Source organism: Battus philenor, unplaced genomic scaffold (assembly GCF_028537555.1).
Source record: "Battus philenor isolate CCGP_79_NKW_IND1 unplaced genomic scaffold, ilBatPhil1.0.hap1 SCAF_19, whole genome shotgun sequence".
NCBI classification, from domain to species: Eukaryota; Metazoa; Arthropoda; class Insecta; order Lepidoptera; family Papilionidae; genus Battus; species Battus philenor.
The window spans coordinates 184822-211123 of NW_027181681.1; the positions used below are offsets into that span (position 1 = coordinate 184822).

The 26302-nt window shown below is 42.7% G+C and overlaps 2 protein-coding genes across 2 annotated transcripts; one reads left to right on the plus strand and one right to left on the minus strand.

Moving 5' to 3' along the window:
- The first annotated feature begins 563 nt into the window (after positions 1–563).
- Positions 564–7143, plus strand: LOC137921618 (esterase E4-like). The gene is made up of 5 exons (XM_068764417.1): positions 564–934; positions 1803–1934; positions 3930–4110; positions 5052–6292; positions 6624–7143. Exons 1-5 carry the CDS (start codon positions 564–566, stop codon positions 7141–7143), a joined length of 2445 nt encoding a protein of 814 aa, XP_068620518.1.
- A 3772-nt stretch (positions 7144–10915) lies between these two features.
- Positions 10916–25851, minus strand: LOC137921480 (esterase FE4-like). Its single transcript, XM_068764254.1, has 3 exons — positions 25524–25851; positions 13451–14724; positions 10916–11682 (listed from the first exon to the last, which is right to left on the minus strand). Exons 1-3 carry the CDS (start codon positions 25692–25694, stop codon positions 11463–11465), a joined length of 1665 nt encoding a protein of 554 aa, XP_068620355.1. The 5' UTR covers positions 25695–25851; the 3' UTR covers positions 10916–11462.
- Between the last annotated feature and the right edge of the window lie 451 nt (positions 25852–26302).

The following is a 26302-nucleotide window of genomic DNA, read 5'->3' on the forward strand; positions in this document are numbered from 1 at the left end:
ATTATAACAGTTCAAGCAAATGTTAATTTTCAGAAAGTTGTGCTTACACTGTTGCATTTTGTGGCACCAGTGCTTTCTTTTCCTCTTCTCCTTTTCAGTCAGTTCAGTGCCGGCGTGCTTGCAGTGCAGGACAATTCAAGATCAATATGTGTGCCGCAATAACAAGTGCAGAATAGTATTTTCTTGTAAAAACTAATTCAGTTATAACAGTGCAACATCATTTTCGACGTCACGCTGTTGGACCACCTGAAGCAAAAACTATCCGCTATTAGTTGGCCTTGGTCTTTCAAGGAAATTTGACGCGTTTCTAAAAACAAAATCGCCAAGTAGACCTAGAATTCTGAAAACCATTAGGCAGACGTCTGCAAATACGACTGCTAATATTGTGAGGTATTGTCGATGGACCTGGTGCACACCCAGAGTAGGAATCTTAACTCTGGCTAGAATATTCGGAAATAGAGAAACGCTCTGTACCTAACACACTCGAGCTGTTAAACAAGTTTTCACCAGCAGAGGATACGGTGTAGAAGCAGGTTCAAAGACGCTCACTATCCACGAGGCACATGGGGTTAAAGAGCGAGGCGGTCATCGTTGTTTGTCGAACAACAGACTCCGTCGGGCTGTGTAACAGTGTCCGTGCGGCGGTAGCGATATCACGTCACACGAACTCGCGCGTGCATTGCACGGACGAAACTCAAGACGCGATCGCAAGGTTCATCGACGTGACGAATACGTCAACCGGCGCACAGACACTAGCGCACAACCTGTGGATGCCAATATGCAGTAGGGATGAGGAAGAGGTCGCACGAAATGCAATGTTAAAAACTGGACATTGCCAGGGCGTCGTTAACCCTTTCCTTACGGCAGTCCGTTCCGCTGAATTGACGCTACTGATCAGGGCATGTGCGCCGCAAAGTGCGCTCATTGTATGGCGGTAAGCTGATATTGGAATTTTCTCATTTGTGTTACATATTTAAAGATTTTACTGGTATATTAATTAAAAATAGAAGTTGGGATAATTCTTAGTAATTGGATATTGGAATTTTCTCATTTGTGTTACATATTTAAAGATTTTACTGGTATATTAATTAAAAATAGAAGTTGGGATAATTCTTAGTAATTTATTTGGCTGTAATAAATCTTAAAACACGGATCTATACATAAGCCCACATTACAAGGTGGACGCCGGCTAACTCCGGCGCTAGTAACGAAAGGGTTAAAAACGAACAATAGGCCGATGATTTAAATAAAAGCCACAGTGATTAGTCGACTTCAACTTACTTTTAAATAATTTACGACTTAAGTTAGTAAATAGTTTAAGAGACTTAGTTAACACCGTGGAACAAGAATAAACGGGAGTATTTTTATTGGTAATAAACATTATAGTAAAAACAAAGGCACAGACATATCTGTGGAATATAGAAAAAAAGTTATTGTGAAGTGGAATATGGTTTTTACGTGATGATTCAACAAATGGATCTCACGTCTACTGACATTTAACAAAACTTGAAGAAATGTTTCACATGTACGTGTTGATACAATTTTCATTGATGATCCCCATTAAATTTAAAATAAGAACTAAGGAGTTCTTTTTTAATTGCTTTAGAGAAACACAGGGGAAGATGCGGGTTTGTAATTCAGCTCCTGCAGCGTATTCTGGACAAAAGCTTATTCGATTCTGGTAATAAAAGGATTCGAAGGTTGTGGTGGCAACTAAATGGGCTCTTGCAAATAAGCCTAGCGTGAAGCTGTAGGCGCTCAAAACTTTTCTTGAACTAGAATATCCATTCTCGTGCGCAAAGTGCAGCGCTGTGGACAGAGTGTCGCAAGGTGTCCGAAGTGACGCCATGCAGCAGCGCGCTGGTTGCGCAACGCGCGAGATGCGCTGCAGAGGGGATTATGGCGCAGCGTGCCGGCCGCAGTGTTGGCACACCGTCAGATGTGATGGATGTCTATCTTAATCCTCTTATTTTAACTTTCTTTAAAAAGTTACTAAAAGATTCAGCCGCAGTCTGTACCAATACTCCAGTCTTGCGAGACTTCTCGTACATTCGAAGCCGTAAAGGTAAGATTTCATTTCCTGGAGCTTATAGACGGGTTTATTTATTTGGCATTTCACACAAACATTAAATTGTAAACTTACATTTAATTATAACAGTATACAGTTATCAACAAGCAATTATAATACTGCGGTCAAAAAGTGAGTGTTTTTGTTTATAAAAGGTAAATTCTTTATTTAATCTCCTTCCGGTAATACACAGTTTTGTCAACATTTTTTCAAGTCCCCAAAGCAGTCGGAGTAGTATTGTTCAGCCGTCAGGACCTTCGATTCGGTTTTTACCTCTTTAATCGTGTCAAAACGGCATCCTCGCATTGACTATTTGAGTTTGCTGAATAAGCAGAAATCGCACAGAGCCACATCAGGCGAGTTTTAGACGCTATTTTGCCCAAAAAATTAGTTGTTTTGGCACCAATCGAGATTTGACGCGTTTGACATACAGAACATCCCTCAAAATGGTTGAGGCCGGGTCGCTTGGCAAATGTTATTAACAGTTCTACAGACCTAGCAAATAAAATTATCTGTCTTCTTAATGCCCGGAAGCTTTGAATGAAAATTTCATCTTACCTTCTGATCACAGTAATAAATGTAATAACAGAGCACAACTTTCACTTAAGACTATTTAACATCTGGTAATATTTTATATTGATCAATAACCTGTAACTTCAACAAAAGTAAAATACAATAAAAAAGCTGAACAAATCTAAATGTTAAAATATATTAATTGCAACGGAGAATCATAAGAATAAAGTTGTTAAGTATCAGTAAAATGATTACATCTGTAACCTCGAATGTACTACATAATGCTACACGTAATGAGCTCTACATGCAACTCAAGTTTTTAATGTACTGTCATTGCTCGGAACTTTGTAAAAGCGCTTTCGTTATCACTCGTAGTTTAGTATAAAGCTACAGGATATATCGAACCTTCGAGCCGAGGGTCAGTCCTCACGGGGACCCTCGAATAAATGCTATTCTAGTGACATTACAAGCCGAGGTCTCTTCTTGAAAGCCTTGGCACACGGTCAACCTAGGAAACGTCCGCCATAGCGAATTCTTAGGTCTTAGTTGACTATAAAAGGTGGCGTCATGGTTTGGAGATAAATAATGGCATAGCATAAACCGAGCCTCCTGAGGGAATTCGAACTTAGTTACTGTAACGAAGTTTATGCTAAACTCGATGACTTAGCTGCGTGCAGGTGAATTGGGCTCTCGCTCACGGTCTTGCAATTGAAGAGGCTGTCGAGGTCCGCGGATTCTACCGTGGCTAAACTTTCACGCACGAAAAAGAATGTCGCCTCTTCAGGTTCGCCATAACACTTGGGTAGATATTGCGATTTTACTCACGTATATAAAGCCAAACTAGGCCTATCGCCAAGTGCTTTCAGCGCCCTGCCACCATTAATCAAGTAAAACTGTAAATATCAACAGTCAAGCAGCATGTGTCCGCGACAAAAAAATCTCGCATTGTACCGTGTGCCCAGGAAACTAGACGTAAGCTAGTTTATTACATAACTAGTATGTTACGAAGCGACACCTTGACCTGGTCGTGATTGCCACGGCTTGTAATTGTCGGAGCACCGCTGCACACAGCACACAGGTTGGGTTTCAATATTATGGGCGATAAATAAGAAAGCAATTCTGCGTTCATAACAACAAGATTGGAGGTGGTGTTTCGCAATGGGCTGGTGATTTCGCCGGCACTGTAACACTTTTTGTTATTGGCAAATGCTGTTTGCCTTGCTTGTGTAGCTGCACAGTATAAGCTCTATATTATTCTCCGATCATTTCACCCGTGAACTCTTACCGACGGCACGCTTTTTGATAAAATATGGTTCAAGTGGCAGCTACAGTTGTTCTTGCGGTTCAGTTGCGTGATGCATTGGCTGCTTATGCTGGCGTTGTGGTGCGGGAGGCCGTGCGGGTGCAGCAGCTGGCTCGCCTTCACGCCGGCGCTGGAGACGCGGCAGGGGCTGCTGCGCGGTGTGCGGAGCCCGTCTGGTCAAAACAGCTACTACGGCATACCGTACGCGCGCAGCGAGAGGTTTCAGGTCAATAATTAGAAATTACTTTTTTCAGTAATCTCTGTTGTCGCCATAGAGGGGTTCACCAGACAGTGCCGCATTCTTCATTATGATCCGGCGTACTGTTATCACATGTCACACACATAAACTACTTTTAAGATTTAGCAGGTGCGTGGACCTCCTGCAGCTATTTCTCTATTATATTACCAAATCTCGTATAAGAAATGAGATGATTTGGTCTAATATGGAAATATTCGTTGCGGCTGCAATCTAATTAGGATTTGATAGCTTTGAAAAAATAATGAAAATCGATTGGTTAAACTCCGCCGCCGTCCACAAGCCTTTATGTATTAAGGGTCGTGGGAATCCGTCCAGTGCATTGCGGCAACATCAGCCGCTTGTAATTAGACGTACATTGAAATATGTATCCTTGTGCTTTCATTTTTTTCTTATTTAATTTCATTTTGTTATTTATACAATGAATCTTTGCGGATAGAGGAAAATACTAAATGTAACAATTGATGTTGAGTTGATCAGAGCCGGTGCAGTGTTAGAAACAATCGCCGCGCGGCTAGAGGTCGCATTGACGCGAGATGCTCTGCAGCGTCAGCTGTGGCAACGGCACCAAATTTTATTTTGCCCCGGTTGCCCTGGTAACCTGTCTAGTTTGCGTCGCAGAAGCGTATAAAGCTAAATACTTGGGCTAGTCTTTGTGGCAGCCAGTGCCATAGGCAAGTCGCCACCAACATTGTGCACATCTCAGTGTTACAGATGTCTTAGCTGAAATGACTTAATGGGACGCATTCCTACGCATCAAGGCGAAGCAAACGCGGCGCAGAGCGAGGTTATGCGTCAGAAATGTGTCTCTGGCGAAACGCGTCTGTCCGCAGTATTACTACTAGTACTAATAAAGCAATTTTTTTTCAGAACACGTACTTTCAACGACGAAAATTTGTTTGAAATTATAGCCCCCGAGAGAACCGCGCAGATGGAAGGGCGTGTTGGAGGCCGTGGACCGGTTCGGCAGCTGCCCGCAGATGCTGCTGTCGCTGGTGGTGGGCGCGGAGGAGTGCCTGGCGCTGGACGTGCACGCGCCCGCGCACGCCCCGCCGCGCGCCCTCCTGCCTGTCCTGGTATTCATTCACGGCGGCGCCTACTACTACGGCACCAAGGCGCACTACGATCCCGAGTATCTGGTCCTCAAAGGCGTTGTCGTCGTCGTCATAAACTACAGGCTGAACGTGCTCGGCTTCCTCTGCGTCAATGGTATCTCAAACCTAGGTCTGAGAGACCAAGTGGCGGCCTTGAAGTGGGTTAAGGAGAACATAAGTGCGTTCGGAGGTGACCCCGACAACGTGACCCTGTGCGGGCAGAGCGCAGGTGCCAGCGCCGTCACCATGCACATGATCGCGCCCTCGAGCCGAGGCCTGTTTCACAAGGCCATAGCCATGAGCGGATCCGCGTTCGCGCCCTGGGCTTTTAACTTGGAACCCTATGCACCAGCCTTGCGGGACGCGCGGAAGTTAGCTCCCGCCCACACCGAGCGAGATGTCTACGAGGTGTTTCTTAACTCGTCCCTCGACAATTTGATTCGCGCCACTCGGGACACTTCGGTGGATCCAAGACATTTTAAATACTCGCCTTGTATGGACTCGAACGCGACGGATCCGTTTTTCAGCGCCACGCCGTACGACGCGTTCGCCAGAGGTGACTTTGCTAGAGTACCGCTGATGGTCGGTCACGCGGAGGAGGAGGGGATACTGTTCTACGGGCTTGCGGACCAGGATATTTTAAGAAAAATGGATGACAGCTTTCCGGACAGGCTGCCGTCCGTGTTCTCGTGGTGCCCAGGGAACAGGGAGATGGTGGGTGCGTCGCTGCGGGCGGCGTACTTCGGTACGCGGAACATAACGCGGCGTGCGGCGGGCGACCTGGTGCGGTTCTACTCGGACTGGATCGTGCGCGGCACGCATGATGACTTCGTCCGGCTGGCGGCGGCCGGCGCGCCCGTGTACAGCTACGTGTTTGCGTACCGCGGCGGCAGGAACTTTGCGTCGCTGATCGCGGGCCTCGGCGCCGAGCGCACCACGCACTCTGACGACATATTCTACGTGTTCAAGCCGGGCGGGCTGCCGCTGCCACTCAGCCCGGCCGACGCGGCCTTCGTGCACCGTTTCACACTTCTCATCGCCAACTTCATGGAGTTTGGGTGCGCTCTCTTTTGATTTCGATTGATTGATTACTTTTCCTGCACGCTTGCTTTTTACGCTGACGGGTGCGTGGAACAAATGACAGAAGTCGGCCGTGCATTCCGCCCGTGCACGCATTACATTAGCTCATAATCACCACATACTTCCTAACGTTTTGCTTCAAAACGTATATTGAGCGCGGATATATGTGATCGTCACAGCGTGGACTCTATGCCGTCTGTAGTCCAACAATTCCATCATATCCATGTGCCAATTTAGATTTGTAGCTTCTTTGAGTAAACGCAATTGCTCGTGGGTAGATTCACACTTATGAGTTAATTGAAATTTCAGCGACCCAACGCCTCCGGGTTCGAAGCTGCCGTTCCTGTGGCCGCGTACGGACGGGCACAGCGCGCTGCGGCTGGGGGGCACGGAGGAGCGCGCGAAGAGGAGCGCGGCGGCGGGCGCGGAGGAGCGCGCGAGGGGGAGCGCGGCGGCGGGCGCAGAGGAGCGCGCGAGGGGGAGCGCGGCGGCGGGCGCAGAGGAGCGCGCGAGGGGGAGCGCGGCGGCGGGCGCGGAGGAGCGCGCGAGGGGGAGCGCGGCGGCGGGCGCAGAGGAGCGCGCGAGGGGGAGCGCGGCGGCGGGCGCAGAGGAGCGCGCGAGGGGGTGCGCGGCGGCGGGCGCAGAGGAGCGCGCGAGAGGGAGCGCGGCGGCGGGCGCAGAGGAGCGCGCGAGGGGGAGCGCGGCGGCGGGGGCGGAGGAGCGCGCGAGGGGGAGCGCGGCGGCGGGCGGCGCGCTGCGTGCCGCGCTGTGCACGTACGGGCAGGCGGGGCACGTGCCGTGCGCCAGTGCCGCCGTCTGCCTCTCGTGATGTCGGTTCGCCGCCGAATCGTTGTCACTAAGATTGGCAACCATTCACTAACTAGATCGTCGTAAACTGTAAAACTATAGAAGATATAATACCCAAACGTATGACTAATATTGTATGGTCCACAAGCAAATGTTACATTAATTATCACATTTGATACTTAAATTCTATGTATAAATTAATTACATAAGCAGTGGACTCCGCCAACAATCATCATCATGACGTCACCGGATGGAAAGACGCGGCTGTGTGACAACGTTGAGACAATATTTCCATCGCGAATGCACTACAGTGCAGCGCTATTTGATTCTGAGTGTGTGGGGTGTGTGTGACTTAGAGTGCATGTGAAGCGAGGAAGCGGGTTGTGAGTGCTGACACATCTCGCTTGCGTCGCTGCGGCGCGCAGTATACAGAACCGGAGTAGAAGACAGTGAGAAGTGCCATTATCTTTATTCTTATTTTAAAAAATGTTAGTTATTAATTCATTTTTGATGTGTCGTTAATATACATCAGTTCCGCAGTTGTTCATTTCCATTTCTATTCTTCGATTTAAATATATATTAGGACACCGGGGCGCGGGGGGCGCGGGAGGCGGCGTCCGCGTCTCTATAAACATTCAATGTTTTGATTCAATCGCCACGGGCGCGCCGGCCTCGGGCTGCGAAGCGAGACAACTTTATGAAAAACTAACATTCAGCAAACCACCCCCGTTTCCTGGCGGCCACGCAGTTCCCAACAACATAAGGAGAGGGCAAATGAATTCAAAATAACCAACCATTTATACAACGTACAATACGGGGAGCACAAATCAATCGTCAATCAGTTGTAGCGAGTACATTACGTCGTCGTCAGCGGCGCACCGAATGAGGGAATTCCACAGACTCTACAATACTTCTTCTTTTTTGCGATTGACTGACGGTTTTTATTGGTTGAACATTGTTTTTATAGTTTTAAATAGGTATAAACATGCGAAGCTTGATGCTTGCACACTTTACTTCGGACTTTGTGTTGTTTTTACCTTTAAGACCTACCAGCCCCAGAAAGAATCCCGCGCAGTCATATATCAACTACGATAACAAATTTTTACAAGAAGATTCTAGATAAAACGTTAATATCTCTTCTTTCATTTAAATGGTCTTTGATATTGTTTCATGCACAGCAACAAGTTGGATTAGGTGTCAGTTTGTCCATTCCCACAATACCTCGTCAGCTCACCCTCTTCAGGGCACTACACACTAAAAGATCGCGGTGCGATTTTGTGAAGGTTCCTATTACCATCCGTTGGTTCGTTCTGCATATCCGCCCATCACCAAGCTCAGCGACATCTAGATTTTGAGCCATTCAAACTGCGTTGGATAACAAGCTTCTTCATCCATATTGTCGACTTTTGTCTGCTTAAGGCAGCCGAGGTATGTTAAAATCTGAGAGAATACGATTGTCCGAGGACGTTGCTTCCTCTCTCTTGATCTCTTGGAGAATGGAGGTTTCGAATTCTCTTAGGTAATGGCAGCTCGAAGTCCAAAGCAGAATTGTATTGATTAATCTTAGTTCATATTCATACCGATTCTTAAAACTACGAAAACAATATTCAACCAACAAAACCGTCAACAAACCTCAAGGCGAGAAGTATTGTAGAGCGCTCTCTTCCGCCCGACGTTATTACAAAGCGCTCTGGCGTGGGATTACCCTGTCCGATGCGTCGCTGATGGTGATGTTATGAAGTTCCCACAGAGGCTTTAGCAATTGACACCCGTAACATTCTTCACCAGCACCACGTTTCTATAGTATACCGATGCGTTTATGTTCTTTCTCTTTAACCGTTCAACACTATAATCTTACACCACAAGTTAGTTTTCATAATGTTGCAAACTTTTCATTGTTCATCCAGTGATGATCATGTGTCGTTCAACAAACTGCGGAGTGATCTTTGAGAGCCCAGCGGTGGGCAGGTAAACTTCAAGTGCATCACATCTACACCTTACAAATATTTACAACTGCAATTGATGTTTACATTGCTGTCCAGGTGCTAAACAAACTGTTCACTGTACACACGACGGATGTAACAATACAATTGGGTCCATAAATTGTAACTACTTACATCGCCGCTCTTATTTGTACGCAAGTTGCTCTGCAAATATAAGTCCACTTGTGCGGAGCAAGGTAGAGTGCCCGCTGCGATCAGCGCGCGAACATGTTTACACGATGGCGGCGTGTGGGCCTCGGACTATACGGAGCAACGTCTAAGCGGCAAGTGGATACACTTTTGAATATAATAGTGTGTACTTAATTAAAATACAATATATTAAATATATTTATAATCGTAAGATATAGGTAATATCTATAATAAGAATCTTTATTTTCTAAAAAATCTAGAAATGTTCTGAAATAAGGGCATTAAATAGTTTTTTTTTCTTTATAGATGATAGCGTTGTATGTTAAACGCAGTGTAAATATTAGCCGACTAATGAATTACGACGTATTTAATAAACAAACTTTTTAATTAAATACTAAATATTTCAAAAACAGTAACGGCGACAAGCAAAAACAATTATTAATCATTAAAAATATTATTCTAGTAGTGGTAGTTAGTCATACATTAACCCGTCGGGTAAGGCTAGCAGTTGTTGAGCTGTTGTGTGATGCCAACTCTCTATTGCACGAGGTTTAATTCACACAACAGTCTTTTATTTCATTTAGGATAGAAAACCTCTTTCCATCCATAAGTTGCTGCTCCTAAAATAATAATGATATGAGTAAATAATAATTGGTTTAATTGCATCACATGTTACAGTTGTTACTGTGCAATTAGTTATACCCGGACGCCCATCTTCATTATGTATTATGTATACGTAATATATTTATAATATTATAAATATATAACGTATACATAATATATTTATTATTTTATAAATATATTACGTATACGTAATTTATTCGTAATATTATGATATTATTTTGCATGTGTTTCTGAAAAACAAAGTTATTATCTGCTACAACACATAATCACTAAAATTATCTTGTTTGGCAACATGGTTACTTACCTAAACAAACAAAAGAAACAACATGTAGAGGCTTTATTTTAAGTTTTATGTTCGTTCATTTTAATTTACAATCAAATCTTCTCAGTTTAACCTCCAGTTGATATTGTTTTACCAAATGTCACAACAGTCTGCTGTGACAAAATCTAGCGATGTGAGACAATAGCGCTGTAAATAAAATTGAACAAAAGCGATCTTCACTACTGCGAATTCCTTTACATATTAATGATATGTAAAGGCGTTGCCGTGGTCAACCTTCGGATCAGGTTAGGAGGAAATTGTGCGAGCAGAGTGTATTTTAATTTTTTTAATTTAATTTTAATTTGCAGATTTCCGAGCTTCTTCCGTGCTCAAAACTTATACATTTTGTCTTATGATTATTGTACCTTAAAAATCGTCACTAGACTAAATCAAAGTACATCAGAGTAGAGTCCTTATTTATAAAAGGGATTATGTCCACTGGTCGATCTTACATGGTGGTAGCATTCCTGAGAGAGTTTCCCCAGGAATACTACTTTATTACCGCATAAGGAAACCACCGCGCCAAATGTAGTAACCTGTCCTAAAGGTACCAGAGAGAGGACCTTGGCTTAGGACCTCGACTTAGTTGTATATAATATTGTATTTTTTTATTTTTGTAGCAGGCCTGTAATGACAGAAAAGCAATAAAACGAAACATATATTTTTATGATTTAATGTTTAACTATCACATAAATATTTACACCCCCCCTTCCCTTGGCCCCCGCCACCTGCGCATTACTTACGTGTAAAGGACTAGACGCTATCACCTTGCAAACCTAACTTGCCCACATTCGCTTTGGAATTCACTTGGTAAGAACAAATTAGGCAACAAATAAAACATGGCACTCTCTGTCTTTGTGTGAAGCAATTAACGCCCAGTGTTAAACCATAAAACACAAACGTTTATACTAAGTTGTGATATTATTTGAATATTGCTACTAATTGTAGACCATTACATTTTATTTACTCACAATATTTAAATTCGTCAGATGTTATCCCGTAACAAATTATTATTTGCTGCCCAATTTGCTTTATGATTTACCCTGTAGAGAAATATAAACAAACTTAGTTCATAACACCAAAAACTCTCACCCTTTGATCGGAAATTATGTGACACCTGCATCCTTCTTACTTCGCGGCGGCGTGTAAACAACAGCTACACATGTCAGAAAGTCTTTTAACGCTCCACAGATGGCGCTTGAAATGCACTGCAATGTTTCGTTCGTTTGTAACTAGATGGCGCTCTCCACCAATATGTGAACATTAGCGATAACTCTCGGCCCCCGCGCCCAGCACTAGTCCGTAGTGTCCGAACGATTTCCGGCGGTACTTGGTGTAGGTTTCGTTCCAAAGACGCACGGAGTCCTCGTCCCACATGGGGCCAGTACTGACCGCGCTGTCAATGACCAGGGCCGTGGGGTTCCAACCGCTACTGGAGCGCCACCGTACCGGGAGAATATCTGACGACAATGGCGTCGGATCCCTGTATGAACAGAATTATCGGATTAGAACCTTATAAAAAAAATTGTTAAATTTATATACAGACTCTTTCTTAACTCTCACGATACGTGTGGCTCATGTAAGTAACGGCAGTTCGGATAGAAAACTCTTAGAATAGCCGCGTTTGCAATTACTTCATGCTCGGGTGTACTCCCTCGCCATAACTGATGGTTTCAAACCAGCATCTGAACGGCGCGGATCAGAACCACGTTCACTTTTTTTACTTAGGTTCACAAAGCAGTAGTATCATTTAAATGTACAACAACATCTAGTTTGCTGTACGCGTGTAAAGAAAGTGAGCAAAATATTTCGGCCTGGGTATGTTTCAGTTACGGGTTGTTTCTCTCCTCTCATATTCTTCCCAGAGTAAGGACTTCTACTTAGGGAGTCCATCACCTCGTTGGATGAATATATGTTCTTCTTGTACACCTTCTTTAGGCCACACGCCACATTCATTGATATTCACCAGCAGATGCAGTTGGATGCTAATGATGAAGATCCTTACGAAGATACGCAACCCTCCAGTTCTGTGCCGGCGATACAGAGCGACACATTTCGATCAAATTAACAGACGAGCTATCTACAGTGTTATTTGCGCTTGCATCGTGCTCCAATTCGGACATTTGCGTTATCTCAGGGCAGAGTCCTAGCGATAGGCGAGCGCCGCGTCTGTGCCATGAACGATTTCGTTTTACCTTTCGTGGGCAATCACAATACCTATAATCTTTGAATTATTCACAAAAGCTTTAAAAGAAAGCGTAGTTCAGCACGCGCCACTTTGGAATTAGTTGTATCGTTACTTCTTCAAAGCTGTTTGTCCCTCTATATTTACATATTCAGCAACTTTAAGATGGCAGAACGATGATTAGCCTAAATCTCTGCACAGAATGTTAGCTCTGATTATTGATTTCAACAATCAATCAATTTTGTTTGTGGAATGGATAAGCTCTTTCGTCACTCAGGTAGAAATTCCAGGAACTCCATTAGACGTTTGGGAGAACTTTGCAAACTAATGTTACAGGGTAAAGGTGATGAAAGAATTTTTTTATCGTTTATAAGGTAAATCTGCCCAGCTGCGCCGGTTTGTGAAAAAATTACATAAAGATTTAGTAAAGTCAAGAGGAATTTGATATAACAATACATTGAATGGTTAGAACATTATTTCCGAGTTTACTTACAAATTGATCCAAAATACAAAAGATATGTTTTGCTGACCCAGATCTGGCCTCTTTGAATTGCTGATTCGTGTTAAAAACTTAAAAAACATTAGAAGTTTTATTGTCGTTGATAGTGCACATATACACACATACACACTCACGACGGTTGTGTACGTGTAAGGCCGCCATTAGAAATATCGAATGTGATGAGTTGACGTGTATGCGCTGCAATAGCTGAACGTGCTGGGTAATACCATTCCCTTGAAATTTTTCTCTCTCCTTGTCTCTGGTCGTTCTATGTTCTCTGAAGATCGTGTTTCTAATTCATCGCTATGTTTACATGAGAAAATTGCAGTTTTGGTGATGGTGTACACTTTCCGGGTACCGATTGAATTCGAATAGATTCGATTAAAGGTGTTGGCAGACAATAGCCTCGCGCTATTGTTTGATATTGATCTACTCAGTTGAGTAGACAATAGGGAAAAGACGAAAAAACGAAAATTGGAAGAAAAAGGATCGGTCTGACGCTACTGTTGAAACAGTACCTGATTACATGTGGTGGAAGGTTATAAGCGGACCCAAATTTCGACTTACCCGTACTTGGCGAAGTTGGTCCACAGCGTGACGATCTGTCGGATCATGGCGCTTTCCAGGTAGCGCTGCGGCAGCGGGATGGACGACGGCTTGAACATGTAGAAGAGCTCGTCGGCGTGCGAGGCGCCGCGTCGCCCGCCGAACAGCGACACCAGCTTCGGCATGTTGATGTAGCCGCTGTACTTGAACACGTAGAAGTAGATGGGTCGCCGCGACGTGCGCAGGTACAGCTCCGATTCCAACACGCACGGGAACTTGAAGTGAAGGTCCGAGTACAGCTGCACCACGTCCATCACCAGGTCTTCCTTCTTGGAGAAGTAGTACTCACCCAATTGCTGCGCCGTCGCGTTGCGCTTCTCATCACCGGGGAACTCCAGGTCAGGCGTTAATAGTTCGCGCGGGTCCACCTCCTCCACCCTGCGCCCGAAGTCTTTCGCTACGAAGTAAATGCCTTCGTTATCGTTGTACCCGATTATCATAGGCACCTGCGTGTAGTTGCCGGAGCTGATGATGTCTGCAGGGTGTTCGGTGATGATGGGTTCAACGCCAGCTATAGGTTTCTCAATGCAAGGCACGAAAAGGGTTTCTGCCGTGATGTAATTCTTGTGCTGCGGATTTCTGATAGCCAGTATCAGTTCCTCGGGTGATCTTTGGGACAGAATTTGGTACAACTCGTGCGGGTCGACAGTCTCGTGTCCGAATTCTCTGGCAAGGTTACTGGCAGTCTTTATGGGATCGTGCTGCATGGCCCATGGAGCCAGGGAAGATCCGCTCTGCAGGATCACTTTATGGAACAAACCCTTCGCAGCTGGAGACGAGATCAGGTAAGAGCTTGATACAGCACCGGCACTTTCCCCGAACAACGTAACGCTGTCGGGGTTTCCGCCGAAACCTTTGATATTTTCCTGTATCCACCTGAGTGCGGCCACTTGGTCTTTAAGTCCAGCGTTGCCAGGCGCCTCCTCGATGCCCAAGCAAAGATACCCTTCGACGTTGAGTCTATAGTTGATTCCGACGAACACGACGCCGTGCTCCATGAAGTAGTCAGCGCCGTAGAGAAAGGCGGTGCCTGTGCCTTCGAAGAAGCAACCGCCGTGGATGTAGACCATTACGGGCAGCAGGACGCCGGCGGTCCGCGCTACCGGCGTGTACACGTTAAGCCGCAGACAGTCCTCGTCTCCCACCACCACAGATCCTACCATGCGCTGCGGGCAGCGGATGTTCTCGTCGATGGCCTCGAAGACCCCCTTCCATTTCAATGGGGGCAGAGGAGCCTGAAACAGAGTAAATAAGCAACTTGTAGACGCTCTATTTTACTTAATCCTTGTTCACTCAAAAGAATAACAATGACGCGAAATGGTTTTGTTAATAATAACCTATTATAAATAACTACCATTAATTTTCTTAATTGTACATAAAAAAATAATTTAAATAATTTTTGTACTTTAATAATTGCAGGTGTTTTAAGGTAATTATGCCATAATCACATACTAGCCTTAAGTGTATATGCGTATGCGCATGCTTGCATGACGGCGTGCCTGCTCGCGGCTCGTCGCCGCCAGCCTGCAGTAATGTGATCACAAGAAAAACCCGCTAAGTTGTGGTGAGGTCTGCTTAGACCAGGACGTGGTTGGAATTCTCATAGCTCTATTATAGAACAATATTCGATTTCATAATGTAAAGTGTAATGATGTGAATTAGTAAAGGTAAGATGGAAGACTGAAATGAAGAATTAGGCTCAGAGTATGCTATATTAATATATATAATATGTAGTCTGTCAAACGGTGACAGGTTAGGACATTGCGTTAGTGCTAATTACCAGTCGAACAAAACACCATCTGCAGCGATTATTATATTCAAATTTATTACAATAAATAATACAAAAATCGATTGTTTTTTCAACTGCGTCCGTATGTATGTACCCGCCAAGTAGTTCAGTTGCATTGCTCTCTAATTGCGTTGCGAAAGTCGTCGCAACCGGCAAATATTACTTCTCACCTTGAACCTTTTAACTCTGTGACGTCATTCGCGATCGCTGCAACTACCTACCAATGACAATGATACTCGTATTTTACGGCGCAGTAATTTAGCACGACGCGGCGCTGGAGGTCAAGCGAGAGATTCGTGCGGTACAGAGGCTGTCTGGACACAGATAAACTCCGTCTTAAAAAAAAAACAAGCACTGTTGCGGTCGCATTTCTGATATTTATTCATTTAATTTTCTACTCTGAAATGGGCTTTTAAAACAACTATGATAGGAGCATTTAACATTTGTTTAAGGGAGAGAAATCTAGTCTGTGGAGATGTATGCGAGGTGGTTTCCCAAAACTTAATACACGGGTCGGCAACCTCGTCCACCGTACTTGGCCTTTCTCCCTACAACGCGATAAACCTGTGCGTGCCACATATGTGCACAATAAAAACACCAGATCAGCCGAATTAAATAGAAAACAGAATGGAACTGCCCTATACTAAAAATCTCCTAATAAAATGACGTGAGTCCCGAACGAGCTCTCATCCGAGAACAGCCCGCAATAAAGGCAGCCAAGAATCACGTCTACTGATACAAAAGAAGCGTTGTCAGTTAAAAATCGTTCGAACTATTTTTTTAATGAAATGAATACGATTTTATTTTGGTGGCCCAAGTAAAGGTCGCAGGTCACGTGCTCGATTCCCGGCAGCCCGTAGATTATTTAACACAATTGCTCACGAAATGTGAAAGAAAACCGTTAGAAAACTGATATAATAGGTTGTCAAATATCTCCCTTCCGCCTTTTTGTCTTTTGAATTTCGCGGCTATGTACAAAGCGCTACAGAGCTCGTATCTGGCAATACTATACATAAATTGAAAGGTCTTGACATAACCTACAAAACGACGCTATGCATGATTAGTTTGGATATTGCGTTCAACAGTTATAGACGTGTAAACATGGAGTTCACTAACGCCGATATTCGCGCTATTTTAAAGTTTTCCTTCGTTAAAGGCAAATTCGCTAGAGAAACGTTCCGTGAGATTAATGGTGTTTTGGGGGATGGTACTCTATCACTTCGAACCGCGGAGGAATGGTTTCGACGATTCAGAGCCGGCGAAAACGACACCATGGATAAGCCAGCCGGCGGAAGACCTGTGACGACAAATACCGATCAAATCATGGACTACATCGAGTTAGACCGGCATGTGGCATCTCGTGACATCGCCCAGGAGATGGGAGTTAGTCACCAAACCATTTTAAACCATCTGCAGAAGGCTGGATACAAAAAAAGCTTGATGTTTGGGTGCCGCATGATTTGACGCAAAAAAACCTTCTGGACCGAATCAACGCCTGCGATATGCTGCTGAAACGGAACGAACTCGACCCATTCTTGAAGCCGATGGTGACTGGCGATGAAAAATGGATCACATACGACAATATCAAGCGAAAACAATCGTGGTCGAAGGCCGGTGAATCGTCCCAAACAGTGGTTAAGCCGGGATTGACGGCCAGGAAGGTTTTGCTGTGTGTTTGGTGGGATTGGAAGGGAATCATCCACTATGAGCTGCTCCCATATGGCCAGACGCTTAATTTTACCATCTACTGCGAACAACTGGACCGCTTGAAGCAGGCGATCGACCAGAAGCGTCCAGAATTGGCCAACAGGAAGGGTGTAGTGTTCCACCAGGACAACGCCAGACCACACACTTCGTTGATGACTCGTCAGAAGCTACGGGAGCTCGGATGGGAGGTTTTATCACATCCACCATATAGCCCGGACATAGCGCCAAGTGATTACTACCTGTTCCTGTCCATGGCGAACGCCCTTGGTGGTGTAAAGTTGAACTCAAAAGAGGTTTGTGAAAAGTGGCTGTCCGAGTTCTTCGCAAATAAGGAGGGGGGCTTCTACGAGGGAGGTATTATGAAGTTGCCGTCTAGATGGAAACAAATTATCGAACAAAACGGCGCATATTTGAACTAAATCCGATCACTGTAACACTTTTTATAAAGCATTGAATAAAGAGCAAAAAAGCGGAAGGGAGATATTTGACAACCTATTATTTTAAGACCAAAAATACCAAAGACGCGGTGCGTGCGGTTAAGGAAATCAAACATAAATAGTTACAGATCCTCCTAAGGAACACTACAATAAAGGATTTTTCAAGTGTACCCATAAAAAGACATCGTATGCATCACCGAACCTCCAACTTTATTCTGCTTCGGTCAGTGCGCATTTGGGAGACGGACAGTCAAGATCAGCGTGAAAACGTAGATTCTAGAATGGTTAAGAAGTTGCGCAACGTTTGCAAGAAAAGTTTTTTAATACTCGCCCAAATTATGAAGGCTATTTCGGCTGGAATGCGGAACTTTAGGCCTAATAAAAAAAATTATTCGATGTTAAAATCTTCGTGTTTTTCACGTTTTTCATTTTGTTATAAAATATTTTTCTGCATACATTTTTAATAATAAATAACGTCAGAAGATTTCAAGCCTTAATGTATACGACCGCTCGTTAAGATATAACATGTATAATAATTAAGATAATGGGTGTATAATGTATTAATTAAATTGTTTAAATTACCTGTTGTTTAAATGGTCTGTTTATGTAATGGTTAAAATGTTTTGCATGCGGATGTAATTTGGAAAAGTTCTCTGTTTTAAGTCGTTTGCTAGCTTCAGTGTTTAACTTGCATCTTTATATTAGCCTTGACCCTTTGACCCGGCGGCGTAGTTTGTGATCTACACCGGACCACAAACAGATAATATTATATCTTTTGCGGTTTCGTCCATTAAAACGCACCGTAACGCGTAACGACAATGATGATCTTAATATACTCGTATAAACAACAGCGCTCCGCTTCGTGCTGGAGGCGATATGAATGCGCTGTGGCCTGTCTTGCGCAAGGACGATTTATGTTTTGTAGATATAATGGTCAGCGCTTGAACTCACTACAAGTGTAATGAATTGCTCTGAAACCTGCCTACGTTCACAAGTGGGCACGTTGCCCCTGCTCTCCGCGTTGGGTAAGAAATCGTGTTTGTTTGACACTAGAGGCCCGTATAATTACTGTATTTTATTTTTAATTTACCGGTGTACGCACAAACTACACGAGAAACATATTATATTTTGTTATTGCGTTACCGAATAGTCAAGTTAAAATTTTATTACGCAGGTCACATATCGCGTAGCATATATCGCCTTTGGTGCTTTAAGTTTATGAAATACAGAGCCTGGCCCGTCAAACACAGCCTAAAATGACCTTGTTAAGGGCAGAAGACGCAGGGCGGAGGCCGCTTTCAATTGGTCCGCGAACTTCGACACCCGATAACATGGCAACTGTCACTTCGCGTCGCTTAAACAATAAAGCTACCTATAGGAAGAGTCTCTATTGTAGTCTATATTTACTGTGTATACTTAATATGTTCGTTTTAAAAAAAGACAACGCATTAAATGGTACTTTTCACAAAAAAGTTATTTTGTTTTAATGTAAATGAAGTCGACGACAGTACAATGGCACATGACGCAGGATTTTTTTAGGGTCATTGAACACATTTGTTACTTTTTCTGCACAAGCAATCAAGCGGCGCGTTGGAAGAAGGATTAAAAAAAAAAACTTAAAAAGAATTAATATTTGAATCATAAACGTAAATAACGAATCCCAATAAATTTTTGCTTATTGAAATTAAGTTTTAATTATTTTTTTACTTAGTATGGTGCTGGCCAAGCATTTGTAGACGACGTCGAGGATTCGGGAGGGCAAGTTCAGGAGGGTGTTAAGCCTAAAACTTTGAGGTTATAGATCGCCCAGACGAAAGTTTTATGGAGGAGTTAGGTTCAAGCGCCCTGTTACACTCGTTTAGTGTTCCGACACAATGATGCCCGAAAGGGCCGACCTTCGATTGGGATGTTATTGTTGTTTTTCTTCTTTTCAGCGATCGACGCCCACTGTTAGGTGTAGACCTTCCCTGAAGATCACCGTGATGATAAAACTTGCGCTGCCCGCATCGAGCGACTTCTGGTCTTCTCAGTTTAATCATCGGTCCCCCTAGTGGAAGAGTACCCACGCCACCTCTACTGGCTCTCGGTGGCCATTTGAGAACTATTCGTTCCCAACGGGCCGCGGTGTAACGAGCGACGTGCTCTGTCCACTGCCGCTTCCGAGCAGCAATTCTTAGACTTACATCGATGCCATTATCTTGTTAATATTACTACCATTTACGAAGACACATTTTCGGAAAGAGTTAGTCCTGGGACAAGAAGGAGCTCCTGTAACGAATCTTTCTAGAATGATCGGAAGTCGGCGACCCTTGTGATACACGGGCCAACCTTGGTTCCGACGAGGCCGGCTGTTATTCGAAAGGCTCCAAACTTCAATTGTTACTAGATAAAGTAAGAAAAGAAACAATATTTAGCCACGTTTAGTGTTGAGTAATTTGGCGGTGGCGGTTGTGTGTTTCGCATTGTTTGCCGCATACGCATTTATCAGCGGGCTGGCGGGCAGTGCATTTTATTGCACGACTACCACTGTATGTACGGAAGTGGCTAAATATTGGTCCTTTTCTTATTTAGGATGGCCTTCCGCGAGGTAACGCCTGATTCCATTAAATATTACTAGATAAAAAAAAAACATTTTTGATTTGGTCAAATAAATATCAATTCTTTGAACGTAATAAACGTATTTAACCACATTTTGCCTTCGAGTTTTGTTTATAACTAATTATACAACAGGTGTGTATCTAATTAATGGACTCAAAGGGCCTTGGGGTTGATATTATGCGCTGACAAAACAGTCAACCGTATGAATGAACAAGTTGACACACACTCAACTATTATATCGCTTGGTTTAGTCGTTGGAATTAAAACGTGTAAGAATTATATAGAGTAGGTAGTAACTTTAGTAAAATTTACATAAAATATGTTAAGTGTTGACAATCAATGTTACTGCGGACGAACATATTACGTTCGTATGTATTTCTTGTTGTTTCCACAAATGGCAATATCGATCGCTGAGGCAGTGTGACTATTTCATTTACAATCCATTGACCGTCGTTTCTGCCCATTGACACCCACTACAAGGTATAGATCTTCTACAAATATATGTATAGGGGGATATACCATAATCACTACTACGTAATCTGGTAGACAGAGAACGCTGCCAACCTTCTAGAAGCTTGTTTGTGAGCAGAGGTAATCCTATGTAATTAATGCACAAACGTGTGAACTACAATTGTATCCCGGGTATCGAACCTGCGACCTGCGAACGTAAGGCTCAGTCTTCTACTCGTCGTTGTATGTATAACTATTAATGAAATTTTAAATTCAATTTCATTATAAGCTTAAGTTTATACGAGTTACAAAGTAACAGCAATAAAAACAGGAACCGGCCGCGTCAAATATTATGTTTCAAGAATGTTCGTCCAGCGCGACGCGCGCGATGACCGTGAAACCTCTGCGTCGCGTTTATTTGTATTTTCGTCGTTAATTAACATAACATTAATAATTAATCGCGAAACGGAAGAAAAATGATGCGCGCCATATTTATTGTAGCTCCAAAAGTTTTTAGTGTCGTCATAAAAGTGTACGAAAATAGTTGTTAATTTACTTAAGCTACGCGCGCACAGTGGCGGCCGAAAGGTTATCGAGTGGTGACCACGAGCCGGTGCACGCGGCGAGTGTAGAGCCGCCCCCCCCACCAGGCGGCGCGCTGCATGCGGGCTGAACGATGGCGGGATCAAGAGAGCGGCTATCGGCTGACACATGATGATGTGTGCGCGAGTCTGGTTGGATTAGAATGTGGTATGTTTGACCTCTCATCGCAACCTCAAAGGTCTAGATCCTCGCCTATAACCAATTATGATAGTTCCATTAGGTCACGGGATGACATTAATTATGTATTGACTCGACACAAACACGTGGAACGAAGACTATGAGTCGAATATGAAAGATTTTTTTATTTTGTTATTTGACATTTACAGAATGTGAGGGCACGAGAGGGCAGGGCGGGAAGGAGACGTAACTTAGTTCGAGAGCTCTCTCGGTAATCTTGGTGCGGATCGTTACTTTAAGGGTGTCCGAGGAAACTGGACTTCGACTTGGTCCGTTGCTATTGCTACCACTTTGCTTTGTGTCGAGGAAGAATTTGTGAAGAAAAACTCCGGCAACGCTTTTATCTTGTATAATTGAATCTCTTTTCATATTTCTCGACAGTCTTTTTCGGCGTGGACGTTATTTCTGTCCTATTCAATCGAGAGTGTGTATCGGCCTCAGAATGAAGTTTGAATATTCCGCTGCATTTTGTGTTATTAACAGTTGTTTGGATTATAATGTCACTGGCGAAGGCTTTTTGCAGCTTTACCGCGTTAGAGCGCGGAGGGCGCAGACCTTTATGGTAACTAAGTTTAAGACACCTTAGAGAGCCACGGAATTGCAAGTAATTTTCAGAGAGAAAGAATTATAATTTCCCAATCTGAACTTAAAGGTATATCCCGGACAAGGTGACTAAACTGAACGACTGGTGTATCAAATTCATCCAACATTACATTGCTGATCGTCATGATTCCAGGTCCCGACGGATTCCAATTTGGCACACTATTTGCTTTACAACCGTTGGAGAGAAAGATCACGGGGATACATCGCCCATTCCGTGTTCCACGAGAGAAACATGTGTTCATGTACGACATACATTACTACGTACTCATATATGTAAATAGCTCCGCTTGAATAAAGGCCTAAACTGAAAAGCTTTCGATATTTTTCTAATAAAATTATAATTATTTGTAGTTGATTGTCGATAGTTAAGCACGCGCTATGAGGTCTGAAGACTCACTGCCATTTTAAATAAAAAAATAATAATAATGAAATCTTTAAAAGTAGTCTCGGCTAATATTTTACCCAAAAATAGGTAAGATCGTATCAGAGAAGAGATAATAAATAACAGAATATATAAATAATGAATTAATTTTATACAGTAGTCAAAATAAAAATATTAGTTTCTATGATCATCGACTTTTTTGCCGTCCACGTATAGTTTACTTTTTTAAATCTTTCCGGTTTAACATCCTGGTATCGAAGATTTAAAGTAATAATAAATCATGGTAATAAATTGCTACAACTTGATTTTAACTTGAATGTTGTTGTCATACGGGAGCACAATTTGTTTTTAGTTTCTATTCAGATACACATGGTGTTACACTTACATTGTATACAAGTGATATTAGTTTAAATAATTCATTGTTAGTGAATTATTTAAAAATGATCACACTAGAAGAAACCTCTTTTGTTGAAGACTCTTCGGATCAAGCTGGGGCCTTGCAGCAGTAGCATCACATTTAATAGGTTTCTGGACGCTTCTTTTTTAACAGACCACGCCGCACAAACGAGTCACACAATTAACTAAAAGTAGCGGTGGAATTAAAATTAGAATTAATACTCGATTTAAATCACTGAACAATATTTAATTTTTATTTTTTAAACCCGATGTACACAACTGCCCACGTAACACTTCCAGATTTCGCGGGTTCGAGTAGGCACGGCACAGAGGGCGCAGAGGGCGCAGGGGGCGCAGGGGGCGCAGGGGGCGCAGAGGGCGCTTGGTCTAAAACCTTAGCAAGGTCGGAGCGCTCCCCGGGGCCTGCGCTCGCGCTGCTACATACAATAGTTACACCGGATTGAGAAATCTCTCCATTCTTTCCTGTTCCTTCTTCTGCCTGCCTAAGGAGTAAAGTTATAATAAAATAGAACATTCGAGAAGTACTTTCCGCGATATCGATGAATAAATATTTAAACTCATTGTCTTTGGTTGGCGCGGGCATTCGTTTAACTATTTGTTAGTTGCGCCCGGTCTCAGCGACTCGGTAAGTTGATTGCGAGTTGTTCGGAATGCTGTCAGGTTCATGAGCTGCCGGTTGTGCAAATTTTACCTCTATTTAACGAGCAGCTGAGTATAAAATACAGTGAGAGCATAATGGAAAATCTTAACTGTCTCACATATCATGCACTTCTGCAGCTGTAGAGGCCGGATAGAGATCATTACGCACGCTATCAAATTAGTACGCAGACTTTATAAACTAGAAAATGATGACACGAACGCAAAGGTGAGTGGATTTAATACAATGACTCTGCAATACTATGTACAAATTAATGAAATGATGTAACAATAGCAATCGACGAAGCCTTGTTTCGTTTCGGACACCCTCGAACCTGGATGTTGGATGCTTACATTTTTATATATAAATATAATTTTAGTATTGCAGAAGAGAGCTGTGTATAATGTCATTAATATCGGAACTTAAAGAGTCTCTGAGAAAAAAGATTCGTCGAGAAAAAAACAATGACAGTAAATAATCGGTGTATTCATTTATTATTTTTTCCCGTATTATTATCCACAGCGACTATTTGTGTACTTTTTGTGATAAATATCGATTAAAAAATACATTTATAGCACAAGCTGAAATCCTCGAGCTACATTGTGGACAGTTCATCGATGATACGTTTGCCTTGGCCTTGGCATTGGCATCCAGTAGCTTGGCGGAGTGAAAACACTAAATGAAAAGTAGGAATAAGATAGATAAAAATTAAGGACAAGTCATAAAATACGCGAAAGACTTTAATATCACAAGAATAATAATTATAATATGGAATTTAGATAGAATAAGGTTTAAGGATAAGGGCACAAAATGTGCCACAAGTAATGATGTAATAAAAAATAAATAGACATAAATGCAAATTAGGTGAACAAACGAAATCGTAAATAGCACATAGTTGATATGGAAAACTAATCAAAGGAAACATAACCTTTTTCAAATCACTAAAACAACGACCTGAAATGAGCCCCAAACAGAGCCTTTGAAATTAGTTATTAGATAGAATTCATCAGTCCAGCGAATTGGAAAGCTGAAATATCAAATGGCATACCGCATGACGCGCAGAACAGACGATCACTGGACCTTTGAGGTTCTGGAGTGCAAAACTGGGTACGGAAACGCTACAAGATGGAGACACGACTTTGTTAAAGCCGTCGGACAACGCTTGTCGCAGGCCGCTTCCAAACGATCCTATTGAACGTCTTAAGGGAAGACCAATGTGATAAAAATAGCCATAAGCGCTATTTAAAATTCTTTTTTAAAGTGCATGATTCTCAAATCGTGTGATCACTAGTCGCGGTCACTGCTCAGTGAATGGGAGTCGTTGTATAGACTTTTCCACAGGGTTCTAAAAACTGATGGTGTTTTAAATGCTGACGAACAAGTTGTATTACTCTGTGAAGATTCAGGTTGTTATAGAGTAGTAGAAGTCTCGCTTAACAACAAAAAAATATGAAACAAAGCCGGTTGTCAACAGATTAAATCGCTGTTGGTTTTTGCTTTGTTGTCGTTTCGAGTGGTTTGCAGTTTCCGTGGGCCGAGGCGTTGGACGTGCCTATGTCATGGTCATTCCTGAGGCAGTTCTTGAGGTATACCGACCTTTGAACTTGGTCCGCTATGTCAAAATGTAATTTTATTTAATGACCATTATTAGTGTTGATGTGAAAAGTTATAACATATTAATAATGGGTATCAAAGGTTACATTTTTAATTTAATATATGGTCGAGTATGAAGCATATTTATGAATATTTTATACTTATTTTAAATTCCAAAGTAATTAAAATTATAGATTTTATCTATTAATAATATGTATAAAAACACGTGTACGTATGTAAATGTATGTTTTTGTTTTTGGATACACACTAACTACGTGCCCATTATACTTTTTATAAGTTATCATTATTTAAATCATATTTTTTACCAAGCAACAATATAAAATTGTACCAGGGGCCGCTGTAGTCAGTTTTTTACAGAAGTCATGTCGGTGACCAGCGCTTTCGCGTCTTTTCAGACTTCAAAAAACAATACTTTAAGTGAAACAATGAAGCAAATATTAATTCTTTCGAAAAGGCTTCGCTAAGCATCTTCCAAAAGTGACCATGTTTATATAACGTAAATTTAAATTTGTATTTATACACAGCCTATTGCCAGGTTCGGAATGTTAATTCTATCCAAAATTATATATATAATATATATAATTCTGTAGTCTTATCAGTAAATGTATCATTCGTCGTACCTTGAACCTGTTCTCTTCAGATACATAGCCGTAGGGTATGCCGAAGTACTGGTAGAAGAGGCCGTTGTCACTCACACGGCCCCTCACCAGACCACTGCTGGTCTTCACCACCGGCGTCGGCACCTTCACCACGTTCGCCACGATCAGCGACAGCAGCGCCAACCACTTCATTTTTGATCATGACACCTCCACCGTTTATTCAAAACAATTTCAAAGTCCGATTGAAAAAATTACGATGTATTTTAAACACATTACCCAATGTTACTAAGCATATTATTTAATTCGTAATATTATAAATAAAAAGTGAGATGAAATAGTTGCATTAATTTTAATTCTGCATTGAATTATTAAAGAAATACGTGTCGCAGTTTTATAATCTGCGCGTGATTTGGCGCGAACAGTGTTTCGGCTAATGTGCGCGGGGACGCGTTCGTGCGCGGGCGCAGCGGCGCGGTGAGTGCGCCGGCGGCCATATTCGTGTTAAGGGCGCGGGCGACTACGTCTTGTACAATTCTGCGTCTGTACAATCATCCGACATTATTTATTACTCAACGCATTAAACACTTTAAGATGGTCATATATTAAAGAATATTTTAATTGAATGTACTTAATAAAGTTAAGAAATTTTATTTGAAAATTGAAGACAGCGTGTATCGTGTTTTGCATTTCATATAGTGTTCAATTTAACTGCTAACGAAGAAGATCGTAACTATGCAATCTTACACATCTCTTCGGAAATGAAGTATTAGTCCGCTGAAGTGGCAAGAGGTATGACACTT

What these genes read in the sequence shown, in the direction of transcription:
- LOC137921618 (XM_068764417.1), top strand. Translation starts at nt 564, where the DNA reads ATGGGGTTAAAGAGCGAGGCGGTCATCGTTGTTTGTCGAACAACAGAC. An exon ending in GGCCGCAGTGTTGGCACACC is followed by an intron (nt 1,935 to 3,929) that starts GTCAGATGTGAT and finishes CTTGCGGTTCAG; the next exon opens with TTGCGTGATGCATTGGCTGC. An exon ending in CGCGCAGCGAGAGGTTTCAG is followed by an intron (nt 4,111 to 5,051) that starts GTCAATAATTAG and finishes TTGAAATTATAG; the next exon opens with CCCCCGAGAGAACCGCGCAG.
- LOC137921480 (XM_068764254.1), bottom strand. Translation starts at nt 25,694, where the DNA reads ATGAAGTGGTTGGCGCTGCTGTCGCTGATCGTGGCGAACGTGGTGAAG. An exon ending in CTGAAGAGAACAGGTTCAAG is followed by an intron (nt 14,725 to 25,523) that starts GTACGACGAATG and finishes ACTCTGTTTCAG; the next exon opens with GCTCCTCTGCCCCCATTGAA. An exon ending in ACCAACTTCGCCAAGTACGG is followed by an intron (nt 11,683 to 13,450) that starts GTAAGTCGAAAT and finishes CTGTTCATACAG; the next exon opens with GGATCCGACGCCATTGTCGT.